Source organism: Fusarium odoratissimum (genome assembly GCF_000260195.1).
Source record: "Fusarium odoratissimum NRRL 54006 unplaced genomic scaffold supercont1.3, whole genome shotgun sequence".
Classification (NCBI taxonomy): Eukaryota; Fungi; Ascomycota; class Sordariomycetes; order Hypocreales; family Nectriaceae; genus Fusarium; species Fusarium odoratissimum.
Window position 1 is genome coordinate 1,984,076 of NW_022158689.1, and position 22,393 is coordinate 2,006,468.

At 50.1% G+C, this 22,393-nt stretch overlaps 7 protein-coding genes across 14 annotated transcripts; 3 read left to right on the forward strand and 4 right to left on the reverse strand.

Moving 5' to 3' along the window:
- Positions 1-253: 253 nt before the first annotated feature.
- On the forward strand, positions 254-4,528 carry FOIG_03081 (uncharacterized protein). 2 transcript variants are annotated; one of them, XM_031200730.1, is made up of 5 exons: positions 254-854; positions 901-1,511; positions 1,561-1,654; positions 1,701-1,783; positions 1,829-4,528. In XM_031200730.1, the coding sequence occupies exons 1-5, from the start codon at positions 519-521 to the stop codon at positions 3,738-3,740; spliced, it is 3,036 nt and encodes a 1,011-aa protein (XP_031070498.1). In that variant the 5' UTR covers positions 254-518; the 3' UTR covers positions 3,741-4,528. The 2 variants fall into 2 exon arrangements, with proteins under 2 accessions (XP_031070498.1, XP_031070499.1); XM_031200731.1 differs by having other exon boundaries at positions 906-1,511; positions 1,829-3,916.
- FOIG_03082 (uncharacterized protein) lies at positions 284-5,333 on the reverse strand. Of its 2 annotated transcripts, none has more exons than XM_031200733.1 (5): positions 4,970-5,333; positions 4,794-4,907; positions 4,711-4,727; positions 4,508-4,658; positions 284-4,454 (listed from the first exon to the last, which is right to left on the reverse strand). In XM_031200733.1, exons 2-5 carry the CDS (start codon positions 4,827-4,829, stop codon positions 3,864-3,866), a joined length of 795 nt encoding a protein of 264 aa, XP_031070501.1. In that variant the 5' UTR covers positions 4,830-4,907; positions 4,970-5,333; the 3' UTR covers positions 284-3,863. The 2 variants fall into 2 exon arrangements, with proteins under 2 accessions (XP_031070501.1, XP_031070500.1); XM_031200732.1 differs by having other exon boundaries at positions 4,974-5,332.
- Positions 5,334-5,535: 202 nt separating this feature from the next.
- On the forward strand, positions 5,536-10,060 carry FOIG_03083 (uncharacterized protein). 5 transcript variants are annotated; one of them, XM_031200735.1, is made up of 6 exons: positions 5,536-6,008; positions 6,341-6,377; positions 6,436-6,770; positions 6,827-6,924; positions 6,977-8,406; positions 8,455-10,060. In XM_031200735.1, exons 1-6 carry the CDS (start codon positions 6,002-6,004, stop codon positions 8,741-8,743), a joined length of 2,196 nt encoding a protein of 731 aa, XP_031070503.1. In that variant the 5' UTR covers positions 5,536-6,001; the 3' UTR covers positions 8,744-10,060. The 5 variants fall into 5 exon arrangements, with proteins under 5 accessions (XP_031070503.1, XP_031070506.1, XP_031070502.1 ...); XM_031200738.1 differs by having other exon boundaries at positions 6,436-6,924; XM_031200734.1 differs by having other exon boundaries at positions 5,536-6,770.
- FOIG_03084 (uncharacterized protein) lies at positions 9,131-10,918 on the reverse strand. The gene is made up of 2 exons (XM_031200739.1): positions 10,121-10,918; positions 9,131-10,065 (listed from the first exon to the last, which is right to left on the reverse strand). The coding sequence occupies exons 1-2, from the start codon at positions 10,285-10,287 to the stop codon at positions 9,270-9,272; spliced, it is 963 nt and encodes a 320-aa protein (XP_031070507.1). The 5' UTR covers positions 10,288-10,918; the 3' UTR covers positions 9,131-9,269.
- A 42-nt stretch (positions 10,919-10,960) lies between these two features.
- On the reverse strand, positions 10,961-16,389 carry FOIG_03085 (uncharacterized protein). Of its 2 annotated transcripts, none has more exons than XM_031200740.1 (4): positions 16,310-16,389; positions 15,616-16,252; positions 11,581-15,424; positions 10,961-11,529 (listed from the first exon to the last, which is right to left on the reverse strand). In XM_031200740.1, the coding sequence occupies exons 2-4, from the start codon at positions 15,815-15,817 to the stop codon at positions 11,490-11,492; spliced, it is 4,086 nt and encodes a 1,361-aa protein (XP_031070508.1). In that variant the 5' UTR covers positions 15,818-16,252; positions 16,310-16,389; the 3' UTR covers positions 10,961-11,489. The 2 variants fall into 2 exon arrangements, with proteins under 2 accessions (XP_031070508.1, XP_031070509.1); XM_031200741.1 differs by lacking the exon at positions 16,310-16,389 and having other exon boundaries at positions 15,616-15,907; positions 15,967-16,232.
- A 2,697-nt stretch (positions 16,390-19,086) lies between these two features.
- Positions 19,087-21,503, forward strand: FOIG_03086 (uncharacterized protein). Its single transcript, XM_031200742.1, has 2 exons — positions 19,087-20,207; positions 20,254-21,503. Exons 1-2 carry the CDS (start codon positions 19,380-19,382, stop codon positions 21,031-21,033), a joined length of 1,608 nt encoding a protein of 535 aa, XP_031070510.1. The 5' UTR covers positions 19,087-19,379; the 3' UTR covers positions 21,034-21,503.
- FOIG_03087 (uncharacterized protein) lies at positions 20,472-22,388 on the reverse strand. Its single transcript, XM_031200743.1, has 2 exons — positions 22,127-22,388; positions 20,472-22,072 (listed from the first exon to the last, which is right to left on the reverse strand). Exons 1-2 carry the CDS (start codon positions 22,327-22,329, stop codon positions 21,409-21,411), a joined length of 867 nt encoding a protein of 288 aa, XP_031070511.1. The 5' UTR covers positions 22,330-22,388; the 3' UTR covers positions 20,472-21,408.
- Between the last annotated feature and the right edge of the window lie 5 nt (positions 22,389-22,393).

A 22,393-nucleotide genomic window follows, 5' to 3' on the forward strand; every position in this document is an offset into this window, starting at 1 on the left:
AATAATGATAGTGCCTGAAGAGGATGGTCTTATAGCTCAGCTTTGAACATCCTGGTACAGGACGCAAGCGACATTTGGAACCTCAGGACGCATTCAAGATTTTATATTCTTCTTCTTGTCATATAAAACCCGTTTTACAGCGCCGAGGAACCTACCTGAGATAATAACTGGTACGGTGCATGTTTAGGTGATCGATGTTTCTGGAGGACTCTCAATCAAAGCATCATGTGACTTTCGCGTCAACTTCGCGTCCACTCCTTCTAGGGCAGGTTCCCAGCACTGGCTGACAAGTAAATTATCTCACTCATTTTCGCCAACAACCTCAGGCACTGCCACTCCCTCTTGTTGGAAGCTCGTGAGAATGGCATCTTTTGCTTTCATGCGGTGACTGTGCTGCCTGTTCTCTCCACTTTAGTATGAACAATTGAACCACCTCCACCCGTTCATCCGAGTTGCGAAATCTAAGTCACGAGCTGTTCTTTGTTCTCGTACAACGACATCTTTTTGGTATACTAGGCATGCCGCTTCCATTCTCTTTGGTCTGTGAATTACTCGAGCAATCCTTCCTTCTTTCTCTTGATAAGAAGAGTTGCTCGAACACTGTCACAAAGTGGTTCACTCGCCATCGCAACTACGTAGATGCTCACGATACGAACCTCCCGGCGCTGTTATCGACACTTCTTCCTGAAAAAAGGACCGATCGAGTTTACTGTATTCAATCTGCCAGCCTGGAAAGAATCATTGGCCGTGCATATCTACTTGGCTCGTCAAGGATTAAGGAGTTAGCTCAGTACCGCCAGCCAGGGTCTGGTGTCGATTTGGCAGACTGTGTTTTTCGCATCCTCACAGTCACAGTAAGTATACCCGGGGCTTGGAAGCTGCCAGCTAATCGCGTATCAGCCAAGCCCTAGCTACGATCATAAAAACCTTGTTACAGTTGAAGAAATTGACCAACTTCTTCATTCTCTCGCGGCTAAAATAAAATGGAGCTCCCCCTCGATTCGTGCCTCACAGGCTAGCCTGACTCCAAGCAACAGGACTGATCTTGAGAGCCTCTACAGAAGGTTGAGTGCAACAGAGGCAAAATGGTTCACGCGGCTTGTTTTGAAAAGCTACCAGCCGCTCGTTCTAGACCCGCAACTCATATATCGACTGTGTGATCCTATTTTGCCCTGCGTTGTGAAGATACAGGATGATTTTGCTACTGCGATCACTTCCCTTCAAGCAATACGAGGAAGGCTTCTTCCAAATGCTGGGCGCAAAACACCACGCGAACAGATCATGGGCACAGTCAAACCTCAACTGGGTGTCAAAATTGGACGACACCCTTGGGTCAAGGGACGTAGCATTAAGCATTGTCTAGACATGGGCCATGGGCGCATGAGTGTGGAGGAAAAGATTGATGGCGAATACTGTCAGATCCACGTCGACCCAAGCAAAGGGGATAAATGCATACAGATATTCTCGAAGAGCGGCAAAGATAGCACAGAAGATAGAGTTGCACTTCACGGGCCAGTACAAATGATACGATACGCATATACGAACTGACCCCCTGGACAGGATCATACAAGAATCACTCAAAATTGGACAGCCCGACACCCGAGTCAAGAAAGCGTGCATATTGGAAGGGGAATTAGTTGTATATGACGATTCTGTAGGTATCTTCGGTCACCTTCTTAGCTCGTTTTAACATAGAACAGCAGGAGAAGATACTTCCGTTTCATAGGATTAGGAAGCATGTATCACGAAGAGGAAGGTTTTTGAACACAGAGCTAGACTCCTTGTAAGTTTTCCGTGCTTTCTTCACCATGTGTTACTAAACTCGTAGGCCTGGGCCCCAGGAACACCTCATGATAATTTATTACGACGTTATGCTTTTGGAAGATCAGTCTCTGATCAATTTGAGGCATTCAGAGAGATTCAAGATCCTCTCCAACCTCGTTTGTTGCCGTAAAGGATGGGCGGGCCTCGTTCCGCGCCAAGTCATTGATTTTGGACAGCCTCTGGGAGCCTCAACTCTTCGTAAAGCTTTTGCCATGGTTATTTTGGCTTGGAAAGAAGGCCTTGTTTTGAAACCAGATGAGCCATATTTCGACTTTACAGACCAGAGGCGAAGGTTTTCGAGCTGCTGCATCAAGCTCAAGAAGGAATACATTGGCAATTTTGGAGATGTTGGCGACTTTTCGGTTGTCGGTGCCAGATATGACTCGACAAAAGCCTTGAGTTACCGAATTCCAGGGCTCAAGTGGACTCATTTCTACATTGGCTGCCTGGACAACAGAGAAGCAGTCAAAAGCTGGGGCGCTAAGCCAGAATTCACCATCGTCAATGTTGTAGAGCTGAACGAAACTATCCTGAGAGAAGTTGTCATTTATTCGAACCCGGAGCCTGTTTCTCCCGACGACAATGGGGCACTGGCTCTCAAACTGGCTCCTGGGGTTGAACAAGGTTCACCGCCGACGTTCATATTCACTAAACCATTGGTGTTTGATTTGAAATGCTTCAGCTTTGACCGAGTGGGAAACACTGGCTTCTGGAGTCTCAGATTTCCTTCGGTGACGAAAGTTCACTTTGACCGGGAATTCACGGACACCATATCTTTCGAGCAGTTGCAGGCGCTGGCAAAGGAGGCTACGACTGCCGGCAAATTAGAAGATAGCCAGGAGAATCTACAGTGGATTGCAAAACTCGAAGCAGCTGACCCTCGTGGTATTGCTGTTGACGCTGCGAGCCAGTTGACAGTGACTACTATGCCAACACCGTCGCCTCGCAAATCAACACAAAATACCACCTCTACATGGTCTCCGAAGTCGCCCTTGGCTACAAAATCACCAGTTCAAGTCAGCCCTTGCCGCGGCCGACGGGAAAGAGTCCACAGGGCCCCATCTTTGGATTTGCCTTCCATAACAGCGACAACATCTTTGCGGACTGAACCATCGTCACCAACGAAATTGTGCGCCAAACACAAACGTGGCCTGCCCTCCACTGGACCAACTTCGCAGCATAAACGCTTGAAGAGTAGCAGTGAAACATCGATAAGCCAAAAAGACTACCCATACATCGATATTGCTTCACAACCACGCGCACCTCTCGCCGCCAGGGACAACAACCCGCGACCTCAGCCCGCCAAGTCTTCTTGCGCACCATGCTGTCCTTCCTCTCCGAGCGAGAGCTTCTTTGATGAATCCAGCAACTCCGATGGGGTCAACGCTGAAGTCGTAAAGTTCATCATCAATCCAGGCACTGGCGAGCTTCAGACAGAGACCAACCCCGAGCGCCTGAAACCGTCAACAACCAAAGTAACAACGGCATTGAAAAGGAAATGTGTCTATGCTGGCGAAGACTGCATGCTTGCAAACGCAGTTGTACTCTTTTTGCCAGGCCTTCTCGCCATGAAAGAAGCAAAAAAACTTCTCGCTCAGCATGGTGTTGACGCCCCTGTCACTGACATCGACACATGGCTCAATGCCGAGAAGGAGGCCAGACAGAAAGGGAAAATCACTATTCCTTCAAAGGCTTATGTTGTGTGCGATAGCGACAATAAACTTGTGTTCAAGAACCTAGCGGAAAGGTTCAAGGAGCTTCGTAAGGACAATCTTTTCAACAAGGGCACGCACATCGAAATTCACGACTGGCGCTTTTTGTCCTATCTCACGACACAAGAAGACGAGTCTATCGAAGAGAAGTACTTTCATGGGTTCTCTGACTGGCGCATGCGTTGGAAGCTTCACACTATCTGAAACCAGGCACCCAGTGATGAGAGATCTGGGGTCAAAACACACCTGGTAGACCACATTAGCTCATGCATGCCGAATCACCATATCAATAAAATGGCTGTGCTGTCCTGTCTATGTGTGATGTAGCTATGATTTCTTTTCATAAAGATCGCCGTAACTCTCCTTGAGTCTCATAAATAGGTGCTCATCAGCTGTCATGACCTTTCTTGTAGCATAAGGGTTCTCGCTGGACACTCCCTCGGAGGGCGTGAAGTTCTTTACTCTTTCGCTAGGGACAGGCTCAAGAGGTGCGGCCCCGACAGGATGACAGAAGTACGCGATTGAATATCTTGGTCCATTGCTTGTCTCCCCTTGCACCCCGGAGCTGCCTTCTGAGGGGAACACAACTCTATGTAAAGTGCTGCGGAAGAGCCCGTTCGTCCAGTATGACAATAGGTCGCCGATGTTGATGAGAATGGGTGGGCTAGGGTCTTCTTCAGTGCCATCAGGACACACGGGAACAGGTGCCCAAACGTTATCCTTTCTGAGAACTTCGAGTCCTGCTTGTCCCTTTAGACGGAAGAGGAGAGTGATAGAACCGTAATCTGAATGAGCTCCAGCACGAATGTCATCTTCGGAGTGTGCAGTAGACTCGGGGGGTGGATAACGTAGAAACCGAAGGATAGAGCTCGAAGCGCCTTTTTCTGTGTTGTGAGCAGAGGAGAAGAAATCGTCGACCTGGTTGTATAATAAGATAATGCTTAAGGCTGATTATTTTTGAAGCGACTTACACCGAGACCTAGGCCAAGAAGGTAGAGAAGCTTCTGGCAGAGGTCATGACAGGAGTTAGCAAAAGCACTTATCTGAGGCTCATCGGAAACCAGGTCAGATGGGAGAGGCTGTTGAGCTTTCCCATCTGCGAACTCGCCAAAGTTGAAGGCTCTGTCATTGCTATTTTAGTGACATATCATGGAATGCCTCGAAAGCTGCTCACTCTTTGAAGTCCCCGACCTAAGTTAACAGAATTAGCCCTTTATCCCAATAAAGCACTCTATTGGAAGAACGAGGCAAATGTACCTTTTGATGTTTAGGATCCAGTGTTTCAGAGTGCATGCCAGACCACCCACGGTTGTTAGTCTGGATCGTGCACCTTTGCTTCTCTTCCAAAGGGCATTCGAATGTCTTTCTGACCTGTATCGATATTCTCAGCCATCTGAATTCCCGATCAATTTAAATAGATCTGCTTCTCTTACTCACCAGATCAAACGCCCCATCGATGTCCTTAGCTTGAATGTCATGGCCCAGGTTGCGGATGTAAATGAAACCATGCTCTTCAGCAGCGTCGACAAGCTGTTTAGCAACTTCTTTTTGGTCGGCATCAGGAGCAGAAATGTCAATGATGGGTATGTTGGCCGTGTTCTGGTCTTGTCCCAGAGGCCGTCTGAAGTGAGCAGCTTTGTCTCTCATAGGATAGTTCATGGTTACACTTCGTAATAGACAGTAGGGATGGAAGCTGAGATACAAGCGACGGCCTTGTTTTCCGGTCAGATGGGATTTTAAGTAGCGAACAATTAGAGGTTCTGATTCCTTATCTGTTACAAAAGCGTCATATCCCCCACCATCCTCATTCGTAATGGTAACTGAGTGTACCCTATGTAAGTATCTCGGGCGAGTTCGGCTCTGCACAGCCACATCAGTGGTCAGACCTTACTCACACTAGCCACACTCATGAGGGCTGCTCTTTCCCCTGGTTGGCAATGGATGGTAGCGGTTAGAATGTCCCGTCCCGCCCGTAGGTCGCTTCATTTGGTGGTCGTGTGGCATGGTAGGCAGGTACCGTTTAGGTACGTCCCTGCCACTGTAACTCGCCAAACTTTCCTGTCACGTCTTCCACCAGCTGTCCGTTTGAAGCTGAAGATACCTTCTCCAAACCTTCAATTTCCCCACGAAAATCATAGCAAAATCCTCCTTTTTCTCTCCTCCTCCCCCCGCCCTACGTCGGTCTCTCGCTGTCATCATCACGACCCCTCCGACGGCCCGCCTGCTGCCTTCTCTCTTCACCGGCTGCGCCATTCAATCCCAAGCCAGCACCTTAACTCACTTGGCGGTCCTCCTTTCAACCCCGCCATATCCTGTCAACATCAACGCCTTGCCACCAACACCTGCGATTTCTACTCCTCGCTCTTCGATCGGCCGACGACACCTTGCCGCAAAATATCCTCATTCGCCGATCTCCAGTACTGGAACTATAGCACGGGCTCCCGAGTTGCTGCGAGTCTTTCGAGATGCCATGTGAGTCTCACCCTGTGCGATTAGGAGCAGGCTTGGCCCAGAGTCAGTCTGGTTCAGGGTTCAGCATGGAATTGTATAGCTTGCAATATATGCTGCAGCAACCAAAAGCTTCCCAGTGTGATTGACGCAGCTTGTGCGAGCTCAATCGTTCATGGGGAAGCTTCCAGGCCATGTGCAAAGTCAATTGCAGTCTTGGCTTTGTAGATTGGTCACCCCAACAGCTGCTCATCGTAAAGAAGATCACACCACGATGAATAACTATTCTCCGTCGCTTTGCTTCTGCGATATCCTCATAGTTTAGTTTTTGTAGCTTGTGCTAACTCTCAAATCAGTCCTTTTTGAGGATTCCTGGATTAATGACCAGGTTTCGTATGTGCCATGCGACTTACTCTCGCAAACATATTCGCGCTAACAGAAAGCAATATAGCACCCACGACATCTCCGAGCTCGAAGGATGCGCCATCGCTGTTGATGCAACCTATTACCTGAGCCAGCTTCTCGAAACCCCTCCTGCCCATGAACCTCTGTTGTCAGCTCTCGGTGGCCTTACTGGGGTCGAAGCACATATAAACCAGAACCTCGATCTCTGGGCAAAGTCCGAGATTGTCCCTTTCTTCGTTTTCGATGGCCAGCCCGTAACCGGCCAGGATGACATCACTCTGGATCGTGGCCTCAAGGCCAACAAGAAGACAGATGAGGCCTGGAACTTGTACTCTCAGGGGGCCGCTGAGGAGGCGGTGACGACCTTCGGTACTAGCCCAGGTTGGTGAACATTGGCTCTCAATTTCAGGAACCGACCTAACGTGAGGTCATGATAGGTGCCTTTCGCATTCAAAATCTTTACCCGTTGCTTCAAACGGTTCTGAAGAACCGTGGACTTCACTTCTTGGTTGCGCCCTACACTGCGTGCGCCCAGGTGCGTATCTTATGAACTTTACGACTTGTCACTCTCATTCTGACAGTAATAGCTCGCCTATTTCGAGATGATCGACTCAGACCAATGCTCGGGTGTGATGGGCTCTCAGGAACTTCTTCTATACCCTGTCAAGGATTCTGTCATTCGGGCATTCGATTGGGAAGCCAAGACCGTTTCTGCTATTTCGAAGAAGAAGGTTATGCGCAGTCTCACACCCACTGCAAGTGAGCCAAGGTTCATTGACTCGTTTCTCATGGCCGGTACATCGTTCCTGCCTCCATTCCCTGCTCTTCTGGAAAGCTCTATATACTCGGACTACAATATTTCGACTGCCGCCAACTTGCTGAGGACTGCAGAAAACAGTGTCGCAACTGCTTGCGCCAGCTTCAACGATATACTCCAAAGCAAGGACTCTGGTTGGCTCGACAAGTATCGCAAGGCAAGAATGGTTGTCCACCACTTCGTTTACATCGCTGAGAGTGGCGAAATCCGTGTAAACGACTATGAGCACTTGACCAGTGACAACCATGAATACCTCGGCCTCCAGCTGCCAGCTGAACTATTCCATTATCTCAACACCGGCTTGATTGGGCCCCGTCTACTGGGCAACATCACCCACGGTCAAGTTCTCATTCAGCCAACCTTGGACGGAGTTGCCTCGGACGAATACAAAAAGCTCATCACTGACAGAATAGTGCCCATTAAAGAGCAGGCCCTTTCTCTGTTGATCCCCAGACTTCACCGAGGTATCCAGCACAAAAATATCAAAGTTCGCGTCTGGTTTGACCCCAAATATTCTTACACGATCAACCACCGCTCTGTCAACCCTCCTCCCTCCCAGAGGGTTGCCAGCTGGAGTGTCAAGGATGAGGATCTTCGTGCATTCTTCCCTGATGATTTCGCGGGCCCCGTGTCGCTGGAAGTTTTGTCACTTGTTAACTCCGACTTTGTGGCTAAGACATTCCCCAAGGAGAGGCCCATAAAGGGAATCGACAGCACAGATATGGTGACTTCGGTGGCCATCTGGCGATTCCTCCACCTGAGAGGATACGCCAATGATGAGCACAAACTTACACCGTGGGGTAATGCCTTGGCCAATACTCTTCTGATTCTCCAGGACGCCAAGGAGAACCATCCTGAGGTGACTGGTCTGCCAGAAGCAGCCCTGGTTGCATTTGAACTCATCCGAAACGGACTTTTGACAGGGAAGCACACTGAAGGCCAAGCTGGCCTGCCCCGGAAAGGTTCTTATGACGAAAAGGCAACTCTTGTGCTGATCAGCGAGTGCGCTTCCTTGTTGAAGCTTCGGCACCAGGTTTATGGATACACTGGTCCGCTTAACAAAAACCTGCTCAGCTTCTGGTCCCTGGCATCAGCAGTGAGAGAAGCTGATCGAGATCTGGTTGAGGCGATTGTGGCTTCGATGTTCTTGTATGGACAGTCGAAGCGTGAAAGGGATGATCAATTGGAAATCAGTCGACGGTATGGTTCTTCCCCGTCCTTCATTAGACACCACTAACACTTGAACAGGCTACCTTTCCATCAAGAGCCCGATATCGGCCTCGGCATTGCTGTGCGGACCTTCTTCGATGACGATGAAGCTGGAGGGGACCAGGAGGCTCGCTTACAGCGGCTGGAAGAGTTCCCTAAGACATTCGTGCCATATGCCGAGTCACTAACTAAGGACTTCCGTGTTGTGCGTGACTTTATCGATGCACTCGTTAAGGGCGTTAAAATGCTGGGTACGGACGAGCTACGGGCGGAAGATAAGGATGCATGGACCAAGGCTCAGGCATACCTCGAGGCGCGACCTTTCTAGAGCATGGCCGAGGCTTGAGGCATATATATGGCAAATGTTACATTAGTGGTCTTTGAGTGTGACCCATTTGGTCACAAACCGTCTTGCAGACTTAGCGGCGTTGGCGCGGGCGGCATAAAAAGTCAGGGACATAAAAGTTATCACATTAGCAGACGTGTCGGAGGAGTTGCCAGCAGGACTTGTGGGGATGGGTTGATGTCAAGTGAGGAGGTGGTGCTGGAGTGCATGGCAACACGTCCCCAGCCAGGCGGCTCCAGAGGTCGTTGGACGAAGCATTTAAGATCCTAGTAGATATAGCCAGGTTGGTGATATCCAACATGCGTACTATATCCAGTCAGGAAAGCTGCTTTCACACACAATTCAACACGAAAAAAAAAAGAAAAAAGTCAGACTACACATCCAGTGGCTTCTTTAGGGTCTTGTAAGTGACTAGCGATTATATTGATATGAGCGGAGTAGCTCTCCAGTCTACATTGGATATAAGATATCATTACCATACCACCACCAACGCCTCTCGACAGCTCCCTTAAGAAAGGGTCAGTACCATAGGCCCAGCCACAGTAATGTCATCTGACAAAACGCCCTCCAAAGGTCCAGCACTGGTCAAGGTCACGTAGACAACGCCCGCAGCTCCTTGGGGAACTTCGCAGCCCTCTCCCTCAGTGAAGGTAGTGAATTTGGTTCCACCAGGAAGCTGACCTCCAGAAGTAAAACCACAGTGCGTGGCTCCAGCGGCAGCCTCGGAAGCAAGCTTCACTTTAGTTCCAATGGCTACAGCCTTGACGTCCTGGCCCTCTGCCATAGCGAGAGTGGGGAACGCTTCGATCTTGAGGTTAGAACCCTCAGGGCATTCCGTGATGAAGGGTGCGGCGAGTGAGAAAACTGCCCGGGGTCCAAGGGCGGTATCGAGAGGTTGAGGAACTGCCTTTGCCTGAGAAAATATCCTGATGGCGGTTTGATGCCGTGCTTCAACAGTAAGAATTGCGCCAGCGGTGCCGAGGATAGCAGGGTCAGAGAGCAGTGGCGCTGCACCCAGGTAGGCCGAGACACCAACACTCTCGAGAATAGCAGCTGTTGCAACCATGGCAGCTGGGTCGGCTGTTGCGCCTTTGAAGTCGTATTTACACTCTTGGACAGGTGTGATGCCATTACCTGCGAGGGCAGACTGAAGGAGGACTACGTGAGCAGCCTCGGTTTTGCCAATGGCCTTGATGTCGTCAAGGGTTTGTGTTGAGAGGCCGAGAGGGGCGAAGGCTTCGTCGGAGAGGGTTAGAAAAGCCTCGCGGTAGAAGGTATCCTCAAGATGCTCCAGTGTCAAGGCGCTGAGCGTGTTAGTTTAGTTGTTTGGTGTGACAGGGCCATGCTGTCAAGACTTACAATTGGAGGATATCTAAGTCACTGAGGCCAGCAGCAGCAGCAGCATCATTCTGGCGCTTGGACAAATCGTGATACTGAAGTTGTCTCTTGGTAAATCTAGGGCCAGAAGGCATCGCCAAAGCCGTGGTGGCAAAGAGGCCGAAGAGAATAGTCTTGAGAGATGCCATGTTGTATAATCGAAGGGAACGTGTCGGACCAGCCAGCAAGGAGAGTAATAGAAATAAGTTTCAGAAGAAAGAAGAAAAAAAGATATTAAACAATGAGATTGATCTCAATTGAAGAACCGAATCGAATGTAATAGGAATTAGGGTATCAAAAGCAGGCCAGCGCTTATTGAACGAGCGAGTGTAAACGAAAGGACAAAACTGTCTTTATAAGTCAAGTCAGATCGAGAAAACAAAACGAGAACAACGTGGATACCACAGCCTTAATATTCTAATTCTCAACGCCGGGATCATCATCTTGACTTGTTCGGCTGGCACAGCATCCGTGATATCACAGGGGTGTTAAGCATGCCTCACCACTGATGCCAAGAGAGGACGACGTCCAGGAACGCCAGATAGCCGTGTTTAACAAGCTTCCCCTTCAAACGTTTCCGCTGACTGAGCTCGACTACCCGGGGTTTGCCATCTGAAGATCTGAGACGTCAAACGCGAGCCATGAAACCGTCCCGAGATATGGCAGCGCACATGTAGTATATCTACAATGTAACGCTGTAGGTGGCCCAAGGATGATGATGAAACACCGTCCTGAGATCCCGAAATCCCCTCACTGCATTATTTGGTCCATTATGAGCATTGCTCGGTCCGGTCATTGGCCGAAACACTTCTGATACAAATCAACCCTGCAAAAGAAGCCAAAAGGCTAAAGTAGAATTAATAGTTTGAATCTGATAACTGTAATCTAGCCTCTTTTGCGCCATTGCTGGGCTAACCCAGAATCAGAACAAAACAAAGTCTTGTCGGTAATTGAGATGGTCGGCAAAACAATGGAACCGCCTTCGCCTGATAGCTGAATTAATTGACGATTGCCTTGCAAAGCACTCCCAGAAATTCTACATACCTACCTAGTACGTAGTCGAGTACAAGGTCTTGTCGTTTTCCTAGAAACAGATGGAAATCCTTTTAGAAATAAGGCAAACAGCACAATAACAAAAAGGCGATCATATACTGCTTGAGAAAAGATGAGATTACTTCCGCTGTTCAATACCACTACCTAAAAGTCCGACTCCTTCTGGCAATCTTCTCCGTCTGGCAATGCTCCTCACACAAACATAGATATACCTTCTTCCTCGACCAAGTAGCCCGTTTTAAAGACTACGCACTACGTTGTCCCCATTACAATCGTCGGCTAACTTTTGTTTGTCCTTTCACAGAGCATAAGGGTTCAGAGATCGGATGGTCAGGCAACTGGTCTCTCGGTTAGCACAATACTTCTTCTCTAAACAAAAGTTGACTTACGGTGGGCTCTTGGTGAGATCCGTCTTCAGGATCACCGGTACCCTCGTCATCTCTGTCACATCCTGGATGTAGTCACCACCCTCCTCGCGAAGCGAGAAGAAGCTGAGGTACTTCTCCTTGTTGGTGAGGCGAGTCTCGACAGCCTCCGCCACAGGGACCTTGGAATCGGAACGAGTGCGATGCAGGTTGCCGGCGTTGGATGAGGAGCGAGCAGGGGAGCCGGGGACGCTCTGAGTAGGGCGCTCAGCCAGCGAGGCTCCGGCCATGGCCTCAGTCACGTCGGATGTGTTATCGTCGTCATCGTCGAAAAGAGCATCAACGTCATCAGTTGAGATGGTGCCGGTATCGGTTTGCTTGCGAGTAGCTTCCTCGCGCTCCTTTCGGACACGTTCAGCCTCCTCAGCCTGGCGCTGAGCTGCTAGAGCATTTGAGTGTCGGATGGATGCGGCAGCCTTGGGTCGCTCATCCTCAGGCACGAACGCCGAACTGGGAACGCCCTTCTCCCAGTAAAGCTCAAGAACCCGCTTCTCCTTGCGGAACTCGGCCTTCTTCAGAGGTAGCTGGTCACAGTGAACTCGCTTCTCGAATCCCCACTCAGGGATGAGAACGTCAAACGCAGACTCGTATACACACAAGACGATACCCTCAGCAATGAGGTCACCGTTGGCCTCTTGGCGCTTCTTATCCATCGTTCGGCAAGACTCGATGTGGACACTCTGCTCCTGGGCATTCTGAGCAGAATCCTTCTTAGTATTACAAGACTCGGCGGTCTTGACGAGGTTCTCCAGATCCTCAGTAAACTCAATCTTGCCCTCAGAGAGAACAGCCTCGAGTTGACGATGGACAATAATATCGGCGTAGCGCCGGGTTGGGTTGGTGAAATGAGTGTAAAGAGGCAGGTTGAGAGCATAGTGGGGCCACAGCTGCTTGCCAGTCTTACCTGAAATGAAGTACTTGGCCCTCTGCATAGACTTGACGACAAGAGTCTCCATACCCTTTCGCAGATCTGGGTCATCAACCTTGAAGAGGCTGTTTTGGAGGGCACCGCTGCCGGATGAGTCGATATCATAACCCAACGCTGTCATGCGCTCCACGAAAGTCTGGAGTCGGCGGGGGTTGGGAGCAGACTGGCGACGAAGGAAGGCCTTCTCAGGGAGCCCCTCAACAAGACGTTGTGCCACATGAGCGTTAGCTTTGTGAATCAGTTCTTCCACAAGCTCAAGAGCCTGCGTCGAGTCGAAGAGGTTGTCCTGGACGGGGTCGTTCTCGTCGTCGAGTTGCTGGAGCAGTCTAAGAGGTGCAATGGGTTCGCCACCGGCGCCGAGACGAGCTTCTCGGAACTTCTGCGACACAGCGTTGAGAATCTGTATCGTATTGACAGGAACAGCCGGGTTCTTGTATTCCGAGGGGTTTGTTAGAGCATCATCAATGTCGTCAAGGGAAACCTTGCCGGCGCTCTTGATGATCGAGCGGCCAATCCATGCATCACCTTCGGCGACAGAGCCAGTGTGGGGGTTCACATTGAATACCACGGACACAGCGAGACGGTCCTGTTCGGGGGTCAGAGAGCAAACTTCAGCCGACAGCTTGGGCGGCAACAGGGCGCAGAAGCGATTCTTGAGCTGAACGGAGGTGCCTCGCTTCTTAGCCTCGCGATCCACCAGGGAGTTGGGCTTAACAAAGTGTGCGATGTCAGCTACATGGATACCGATCTCAATCTTGCCATCAGGACGAGACTTGACATGCACGGCATTGCCGAGCTCAGCTCCTCCGTTGTAGTCGATCGTGAAAACATTCTCTTCGCGGTAGTCACGACGTTCGGCGAGGGCTGCCTCGTCTTCCTTATCAAGCGACCAGTCTTGCAGGCCAACGCTGCGGAGCACGGCGTCAGAGAACTCATCTGAAGCGAAGTTGTTGTCGCGAAGAAGAGCATCGGTTTCAACCTTAAGATCACCCATGCGTCCAAGCTGCTCAACCAGAGTTCCAAAGGGGTGGAGGGAGGTAATGGGCCAGCGCTTTATGCAAGCCACAAAAATTCGATCCGCGTAGTCTTGGTGCTTCTCAACAAAGTCGCGGGGCGCCTGTTCGGTGGGGATGGCAATAAGTGGCACACGCTTGTCTGTGGGCTTGAACCAAACAATCTTGGGCTTTTCCTGTTGGCGAGGCTCGGGGTGGCGCGAGTTGTTACCTTCACGAGCAGCCCTCTCGGCCTCCTGCTTCTCCTTGGTAGCTTGGCTGCTAGGGCGGAGTAGGCCAAGAGTGCCTGAAAACATTTGACCGGCAACACGCTCAACAACAGCAACAACGTGGCCAGCGTACAGGGGCTTCTGTTCATCGTTGATTTCCTCCTCTTCAACAAGGAGGAGACTCTGGCCCTCAACTTCCACATCATCGTTCTTCTTTTGAGTGGGGCGCTGACGGAGACTGCCACGACGACGAATTCCGCCCTCGGGAGCGTTCCCATCGTTGTTATTGCCAGAGTTTTGATTACCTTGGTTAGTAGATCCGGACCGAGTATCGGTAATGTCTTTGCGTTTCTTCTTCTCTTCTTTCTCGCGCTTCTGGCCCCAAACTTCGTCAACATCCAGAAGCTCGATAGCGACGAGATCACCTTCGAGAGCACGGTTTCGGTCCTTGCTACCACAAATGAAGATATCAGCGTCAAGCAGACCATCCTGAGTGGTAACATAAGCATCACTACGGTTCTTCTTGTTGACACGGAGGATACCGGACACGAGCTGCCCATCAGCCAAAAGAGCGGGGAGGGAGGCCTGAGGAAGATAGGGGGTAAAAAGGGTCTTTCGCTGTTGTTGCTGCTGCTGGCCACCAAGCTGACCAGCATGCTGGGAGCCCTGGAGACCCATAAAAGGCTGGCCATTCATTTGAGCGGCTTGCAAAGCCTGTAGCTGGTTCAGCTGCATGGGATTGAGCTGCTGCCCATACATTTGGGGCATCATCATCTGGTTGGGGAGCTGCATAACCTGAGGTTGATTGGGGTTATACTGAAAGCCTCCAATTCCAGAGACGGACTGGTTCATAGATCCGCGAGGTCGGTGACCAGGCTGGAAGCCTTGGCTCTGTCCGGCATTGCCAGACTGTTCTTGGCCCTGTCCTTGAGTACGCCAGTTACCTTCGAAGTTGCGAGATCCGGTACGGGCATGGCCGCTTCCGCGGCGTTGGAATTCATTGCTTTCAGCATTCAAACCACCACGGCCGCCGCCTCGGCCATTAACCGCCATGCTCTGACTGCGGCCATGACCGCCACGTCCACCGCGGGTCGAGCCTTGAGCAACAGGAACTTCGAGGGTGGACTGGGAAGCGGGCTTGTTCTCCTCGTCAGGGGCAGGAGAGGCAGGGAAGGAGAAGCCGGTGGTTGTTCGCTTCTGTTGGGCAATCTCGGCGGCCTTCTTGGCGTCGGCGAGGGCTAGAGAGTGTCTTCTTTGATGACCACCACCAGCACCTCCACCACGGCCGCCTCGGCCTCCAGTATTCTCTCGACCCTGGGCTTGAGGGGCTTCAAAGTTGCCAAAGCCGGATCCAGAAGCACCAGACGAGGGCGCAGGAGGAGGCCCCATGCCCATGTTAGGAAGTGCCGACTGATTACGGCGATGTGAGAGTGGCTGGGTGGGAGGAGCCATGTTCTGCTGAGGTACTTGGTTGGGGAACTGGAAAGCAGCTTGCGACATATTGGGCATTGGCTGCAAAGGATTGAACGCACCACCAGGACCGAGGGGCTGTCCAGGAGGCACCATTCCCATATTGACATATTGCTGATGCGTAGCTTGAATCTGCTGCTGCTGTTGCTGCAACAGTTCGATCTGCTGCTGAATGGCAAGCTGCTCCACTATAAGATAGATCAGTTAGTACACTGCTGCATAATGAACTCCCATAGCTATGGCAGGGGCATCATAGATGATGACTTAGAAACGTATGGAACAGTTGCTGCTTTAAAGGGGCAAGATGACAGAGTGAAGGTACAGGATGATGGATATATAAAGTGTTGGAAACAGGACAGTTGAGGCCTCATGAACTTACTTCCAGGGTTAGCAAACATGCTCATCAGTGGCGTCAGCTCAGAAGGGCTTCGGCGATGGGCAATGTGAAGTCTACGTCCAGCAGGCCCAGGGACGCCGCCAACCTGAGGCTGCTGCTGGGAAGCTTGCTGTTGAGAAGACTGCTGCTGCTGCGGCTGCTGTTGCTGCGGCTGCTGCGGGGGTTGCTGTTGCTGCTGCTCCATGTTGGGCAGTTGAGTCAAGAGCACTTGGATTGTAGATATAGCACGTCGATGTTCGGCGAAGGTGATTGATCACGATACAGCTAGTTGGATCTGATATCGAGAAGCGTTGTAATGGCCGAAGATGGGCGGTTGGGTGAGGATAGGCGAACCTGTTGGGAAACGGGCAATGGATGAGGCGAATTGCGATGGCGATAGGCGATGGCACGGCGGGACAATGTTTGCCCAAAAGGAGGGTAGACGAGCTTGCGCTGAGCCAAGGAATGTGATTTGGAAAGGCGGCGATGAAGAGGCAGATGGTGAGACGACAAGAAGTGAAAGCCTGGATGGATGGAACAAATTCCAACTCCTGGCGACAGGAAGAGAGACGAGAGTGAGTTGGAGGAGAAGAAGAGGAGGGATGGATGCGAAGAAGGTGATGGGTGGATAGGTAGGTACCTAGATAGAGATGGTTTAGCTTCAGTGGAGAGCGTGAGGTGGGATACGGCTACGTACCAGATAAGTTTGGACTGTACTTCTGCCCTAAATTTACGTATGTCTTGCGCAGCTGGTAAGAGCCTGATGTACCTTCCCTCTCTGGCTCCTTGTCTCCATTAGCAGTTCTAAAATGGAAAGTAATAGATGTAATAATCGAAAGCTACCGCTGCTGTATTTCTCGTACCGCTTTGGCTGGCCTTTACTACCGCACGAGCGCAAATGAATATCTGGGGCCATTGGATCACAGCTTTAGCATCCAGACAGCTGGACCGGGGGATTATCCTTAGAGACGCCTAAAGATGGGGTTGTCCGCTGGTCTAACGCACCTCTAGTGGCTTCCAGCCGGGCCTGGTAGAGCCCCTAGCACCTGAAGCTCGCACTGACGCCGGCTGACTCCGCTAATAGCGGGGATGCTATCTCCTAAGTGCCATGGATAATGGCTGCAGAGTCTGGACAACTCGTTCAACTGAAACTGTCGACTCCTTTCAGTCTCTATCCTTAATCGGATATGTCAAGAACACATTGCTAGGTTCAGTTCACCGAAATATGAGTCTTGAAATTACTGTGTTTGTTTTCAGGAGCTTCCTGTATCCTGCTCACAAAGACGGTCAAAGTTCAAATACAAGGGTACCACCACCCCCCTAGCTTGAGATTGGACATGGTCCATGATTCAAGGAGTCGATCTTTCTGAATGTGGCGTTGAGGGATGAGAGGGCGTCATCCAGAGTAAATAGAGTGAAACTTGATAAGAAAACCGGGCGATGGATCATTGTTCATGTTTACCTTGCTGTGAGACAGTCTTGCTTTGTGATGGAAATAGTCGAGGTCTTGAAATTGAGCTGGCCGATATACGAACAATTAGAATTTTATGGATACTGACAGTGGAAATAGCTAGCCTTTGGCTAACTAGCTGACGCCGTTACCCCAGTGTTGAAGTGAGACGAACTCATTCAGCAGAGGACAGGTCTTCGCTACGTTTCAATACCTTTACCATTCTCAAGACCCTGGCACTACTATTGTCAAACGATGTCGAAACAGACTCCTCCCCTAAAAACAAAAACCCCAAGACCGACTACCGAGTACTCGTCCTCATCCTCTACGCGTCCAGTGTTACACTTCAAAGCGTCCTAAACGAACGAGGCCCCTGTGACTACCCAATGTGGTGATGCTTAACCGTATCCGCCTACGCTAGGGGCGACGAACCTGGGACCCCTTGCTTCAAGCCATGGATACACAAACGAATCCTTGCGGCTTAAACATACCAAAGAACGAGAAAGGGAGCTATAAGTTAAAATTCTTTCTCTATCCGTAGTCAGAAGATAGTTATGGGTTATCTGAGACCCATATTGTACATGGAGGACAAGAGAGAAGTATAATTTTCAAAATTTGTTAGGAATATACTAAGTTTAACTATCATAAATACCAATTATTCAGTCGAACAGTTCCTGACGCTACCGAACATGAGGGAACAAGGGGAACTGGATGTTTCTCTTCTAAGGTTGGCCTTTGCACGATTTATTAACCCAAAAAACGGGCTGGATCCCAAAACTCACGTCATCGAGGGGCAGTTCATAGTCTCACTGACGAAATTTGATGAGTTGGAGCTTAAGTGATCTCATCTACATTCCACCGATTCTTCTCCTGGGATCTATCTGCATCGCTGGAAGTACCGTATCAAGTACTGTGAAGATCCAGTCAGCTTCACGTTTCTTTATTTCCATCAAAAACCGAGATAATCTGCAAGTAGTCCACAGCTAACCAGTCACTTCACGGTGGCTGTCTTTTCGAGTAGTGAGGATGAAACGCTTCTTCACTCTGCCAGAAATGTTCAAGGCCTCGCTTAAAGTGAAAATCATTCACGAAGAAAATTAAACCAGCTTCCAATAGAAAGTCTTAGCAGTTCCAGAACTGGTTGTGTTCTGTTTCAACAGTGCCTAGGTCATTCGGCATTTCAGATTCCCAAGTTACCTTACTTATGTTGTAATTGGATATATTGGCTGATTTGCGATACTGTTGTTGGTAACTGATGCCATGCGTATACAGTAATGGCATGACACGTATTGTGTTCGAGACGATCTCGAGCTTAAAAAGCCCGGTCATGTAAATCAACACAGAGTTCAGCACTTTTGTTCACTCTTGGTGTTCAATGTCCTCAGTCTTTCAGACTGACTTCGGTGGATTCGAAGTCAACTTCCGCTTACCTCGAATGGGGCTTAAGTAAGCTACCTTACACAAATGGCCAGCAATGGCCCGGCCCTCAAGTCGGCAGTGAATCACAACTATCAGTGTTCTATATTCGAGTCAACAGCAATACAATGCAACCCTTCAGTCGGGATACTCCATCGCGCCTCATGGTGTCTATAAGGAGTAGTAAGCTTCATGGTAGTTGCTTGATAATGCAGAGTGATGGCCGCACATGGGGATGCCTCGAATTTCTGAGGTTGACCAAGATATTGCACATTGGACTTCCTGAGGCAGTCGATTTTAAACTTTCAAACAAGGGACTACGCTGTCGGTTGCGTCTGTTACCTAGAAAATGGTTCCCATTTCTGTTTCCCCATGGTCAAGGAAGCAGCTACATACATGGGCACTGTCGAAGCCATGTTTCACAAAACTGGCCCGTACCTATTAATTCCTTGAATCATGTTCATCAATGTAGGGTACCCAAAGGACCCATGCTGTAGCTTGCAGGTACATGTGGCGCATGTCGGGACTTTATTTTAGCGGGCCGAGCTGAATCCACTTCCTCTCAAAAACTAGCTATACCACTTTCGACTAGCTTGTGGTTCAACAGTCGACAATAAGGACCTGGTCGTACAATAGGAACCACCTACCTGATGTTTTGATCCAATGGATCGACATCCAGCCTCTTCTAAAGGGCTGCCTTAACACGATTTATCAACTGCTGCATATAAACTTCACGCGACTTCGGCAGTCGACATCTTCTTCACACTGTTTTTCTTTTTCTGCAGAACTCAAAGAACACTTTTGTGCCGCCGAGAACCAAGATTGTTACTCTTTTGATTCGAAATCTTTCAACTTCCAGATGCGATCCGAATAACGGACCTGGGAGTCCTTTGTATACGACATGACATTCTCGTCGCCCGTGAGGCGCAATCAGTTGCTTTCCAGCCCGGATCGCAACATAGCAGCAACTTTCCTTCTCGACTCGCGAAACAATGAACTGAACCATCGGGATGCTCTGGCTGCAGCACAACTAGAGCATGACCGCGTACGCCAAGCAGCTATACGGGTGTACGAGCTCCATGAGCTACAGGAGGAGCACAAGCGCATCGTCGCTGAGGAGCGTAGAGAGGAGGAGAGGCTCAAAGCGGAAGCTGCAGTAGTTGCGGAAGAAAAACGACTACGGGAACTCAAGGCAAAGACGGTCCCTCGTTTACCCCCAGAGCCCGCACCGCAACCACCTTCTACAGCCAAACCGGAACCTGCGAAGACGAACGGAGCAACTCAAATCAAAGATGTGACACCGGCCTTAGATGCAAAGAAACCCGTTGTCTCTCCTGCGACAGGCCCGGCATCAGCTTCCGCTACGACAGCAAGTTTTACTCAAACGAAACCGAGCAACCAATTCGGCACCACACAACCTGCTTCTGAAAGCCTACTACAGAAGTCAAACGGGGCTACAACACAATCTACAGCCCCAGCTGCTACGACCATTCCTCAGCCCGCAGTCAAGCCTGCAGCGCCCACAGTACAGCCTGTGCAGTCTAAATCAGCACCCAGCATTGACCGCTATTCCCAGATTCACCAAGAGCTCAAGAAACTACGAAAAGAGTTGCAAGCTCAATCCAAGGTCGCCGGGTCGCCTCTTAAGGGCAAGCTGGGTGCTGCTCGACGAGAAATTCGAGTTGCTATTGGTCAATTGACTGGTGGGAAGGGTGCAAATGCCCAACCTGTAAGTCATAAGCATCGATTTTGAGATCACTGCTAACACTTCTCAGATCAACAAAATTACGGCAGCACTGAAAGAGGCTTTGGAAGGCCGGATACCAAGTCCTCCGATTGATGTCAGTCTCTTTGTGGTTGATAAAAGAGAGCCCGTGGAAGGCTCTCCAAACAACGAGGCTACTCTGCCCTCACTCTTCATATATCTCATAAACATCTGCGCCAAGGGTATTGTCAGCCAATTCATTAACGAGGGTGGCGCAAATCCTAAGGCTGCAGACCCTGTTGGTGTATTTGCAGCTCATATCTTCTCCACCAAGGAATTCCAATGGCGAGGTCAGTCTTTAGTCGATATTCTCATGGCCAAATATCGAATAGTGTGCCCAGTGCTATTCGGCCACAGAGGCAGTGACAAAACTGAACGCGGCCGTATGGCAATCGGCTGGAAGAAGGACGGGCCATCATGGATTACCGAACAAAGCCATAACGATAGGATGACTGGCTTGGGCGCCGGCTTTGCTTCTCTATCTCTGAGAGATTTCGGCAAATCTTCCAAAAAGAACCCCTACCCACCCACAAATTACTGGAGGGCGCTCGCTTACATTGTCAACTCACCGCCCAGTGAGACGTCAAACACTCAATATGTGGTGCTGCGATCCATGATTCAGGGACACGAGCAGCGTTTTCTCAATTTCTACGGCAATGCAGCTTTGGCAGCACTACGACTTGCTCTCATCGAGTTCCCCAAGAAGGCACCGCAAAATGCGACTGCTGCTGGCTCCTTGGCTGCTCTGGCAGATGTGCTCAAGACCGAATCTGGGTTGATCTTGACTTAGCGGCGAAAGACGCCCTGTTGTATGATCAACCGAATACCAACTCAAAGAAACTCTCGGCCGGGATGTTAAAAATTTACGAAACTGAAGACCGCTCTACTGCAAGATGATCCATTCTAGGCATCGTTCTTGGCGGCGTGTTATATGTTTGATAAACTTGTTAAATTATAAGGTGCCATTGGGGTACAAAATGGCCGCTGCTGCTCTATCCTTGTTTGTAGTATACAGATTTAAGACAAAAAGAAAGAAATACCCGGTCCCTGTATTGGTAGTCATTAAAGTGATCCCAGCCTAAACTCCCAATTCCCAGATGTTATAGTGTCATAAATGCTCTTTACAACAGAGCTATGCATTCGTCTTTTGACCTGGATACAAACATCACAGGATTAGAAGGAGAATCAACAATAGGATGAGGACGAATATCAGAACCGCTATACAGCAACTGCTGTATCGGTCCTCGTTCTGTCGCATCACATACTGAAGTTTCTGAACGCCTGTTGCCAACCGGCCACCAACGCGATCAGCCACGGTATCTACCTCCTCCAACATCTCACGCTGCTCCTCGAGCTCTCTGCCCATATCATCCGCCTGGCGACGTAAGTTACCCACTGTTTGAAACACGCCGTCCAGATGCTGATCCTGCTCGTGCATCATTTCCATCTGCTGTTGTTGCTCGAACTCGGCGTAGTTATCCTCCGCATCACCATCAATGGCAAACGCATTCGGGTCAGGCAAGTCGCCCGCGTCCACTTTTTTGGCGAGCTCATCGTGCATATCATCGATCTCGCCGCCAACCTCTTGGACGAGTCGTTTTCGTCGCGTGACTTCATTTGGTGATAGGCCAAATTGCGACGGTTTGGATTCAACAGCTCGAACAGATGCGACCAGATCTGCTAAGTCGTCGGCAAGGGATGACAAGGCGGACTCGAGATCGGAGCGAGCTGATGCGAGTTCAGGAGAATTGGCATCCGTGGAAAGCGAGCGGATCCGGAGATATGATGCGAATAGAGGCCGGGCATTCGCCATCTGGTTGAGAACATCTCTGTGCAGGTCTTGTTAACAACAACAACGAAGCACCAGGAAGACGAAGACGTACTGTTGGACCTGGAGGAAAGGATCCTCGTCGTTGGTAGAGGACATCATCCTGACAGCGTCAAAGTGACCATACGCAGTAAACACAATGCGCGAGGATTCTGCGCGACTTGGTGGAAAAAGGAGTGGATTAGTGAGTATTAGGCCAGGTGTTTCACGATATTCGGGAGGCTGCGACAACGAAGGTTCCGAGGGATGACGTTGCATGGACCCTGCAGGTGAGCTTAACCCGGAAGTCCTCGGTGAGAGGCCCCGCGGTACGTATCTTCTG

Excerpts from the sequence above, each read along its gene's own strand:
- FOIG_03086 (XM_031200742.1), top strand. The coding sequence starts at position 19,380 with ATGACATTCTCGTCGCCCGTGAGGCGCAATCAGTTGCTTTCCAGCCCG. Across the intron at positions 20,208-20,253 it reads AGGGTGCAAATGCCCAACCT|ATCAACAAAATTACGGCAGC; the intron begins GTAAGTCATAAG and ends AACACTTCTCAG.
- FOIG_03085 (XM_031200740.1), bottom strand. The coding sequence starts at position 15,817 with ATGGAGCAGCAGCAACAGCAACCCCCGCAGCAGCCGCAGCAACAGCAG. Across the intron at positions 15,425-15,615 it reads CATGTTTGCTAACCCTGGAA|TGGAGCAGCTTGCCATTCAG; the intron begins GTAAGTTCATGA and ends TCTATCTTATAG. Across the intron at positions 11,530-11,580 it reads GATCTCACCAAGAGCCCACC|TTGCCTGACCATCCGATCTC; the intron begins GTAAGTCAACTT and ends CCGAGAGACCAG.
- FOIG_03084 (XM_031200739.1), bottom strand. The coding sequence starts at position 10,287 with ATGGCATCTCTCAAGACTATTCTCTTCGGCCTCTTTGCCACCACGGCT. Across the intron at positions 10,066-10,120 it reads GACTTAGATATCCTCCAATT|CGCCTTGACACTGGAGCATC; the intron begins GTAAGTCTTGAC and ends TAACACGCTCAG.
- FOIG_03082 (XM_031200732.1), bottom strand. The coding sequence starts at position 5,195 with ATGAACTATCCTATGAGAGACAAAGCTGCTCACTTCAGACGGCCTCTG. Across the intron at positions 4,908-4,973 it reads TCGATGGGGCGTTTGATCTG|GTCAGAAAGACATTCGAATG; the intron begins GTGAGTAAGAGA and ends ATATCGATACAG. Across the intron at positions 4,455-4,507 it reads TTCTTGGCCTAGGTCTCGGT|GTCGACGATTTCTTCTCCTC; the intron begins GTAAGTCGCTTC and ends TTATACAACCAG.
- FOIG_03087 (XM_031200743.1), bottom strand. The coding sequence starts at position 22,329 with ATGCAACGTCATCCCTCGGAACCTTCGTTGTCGCAGCCTCCCGAATAT. Across the intron at positions 22,073-22,126 it reads CCTTTCCTCCAGGTCCAACA|AGATGTTCTCAACCAGATGG; the intron begins GTACGTCTTCGT and ends AGACCTGCACAG.
- FOIG_03081 (XM_031200730.1), top strand. The coding sequence starts at position 519 with ATGCCGCTTCCATTCTCTTTGGTCTGTGAATTACTCGAGCAATCCTTC. Across the intron at positions 855-900 it reads TTCGCATCCTCACAGTCACA|CCAAGCCCTAGCTACGATCA; the intron begins GTAAGTATACCC and ends ATCGCGTATCAG. Across the intron at positions 1,784-1,828 it reads AACACAGAGCTAGACTCCTT|GCCTGGGCCCCAGGAACACC; the intron begins GTAAGTTTTCCG and ends CTAAACTCGTAG.
- FOIG_03083 (XM_031200734.1), top strand. The coding sequence starts at position 6,365 with ATGACCAGGTTTCGTATGTGCCATGCGACTTACTCTCGCAAACATATT. Across the intron at positions 6,771-6,826 it reads GACCTTCGGTACTAGCCCAG|GTGCCTTTCGCATTCAAAAT; the intron begins GTTGGTGAACAT and ends AGGTCATGATAG. Across the intron at positions 8,407-8,454 it reads CAATTGGAAATCAGTCGACG|GCTACCTTTCCATCAAGAGC; the intron begins GTATGGTTCTTC and ends ACACTTGAACAG.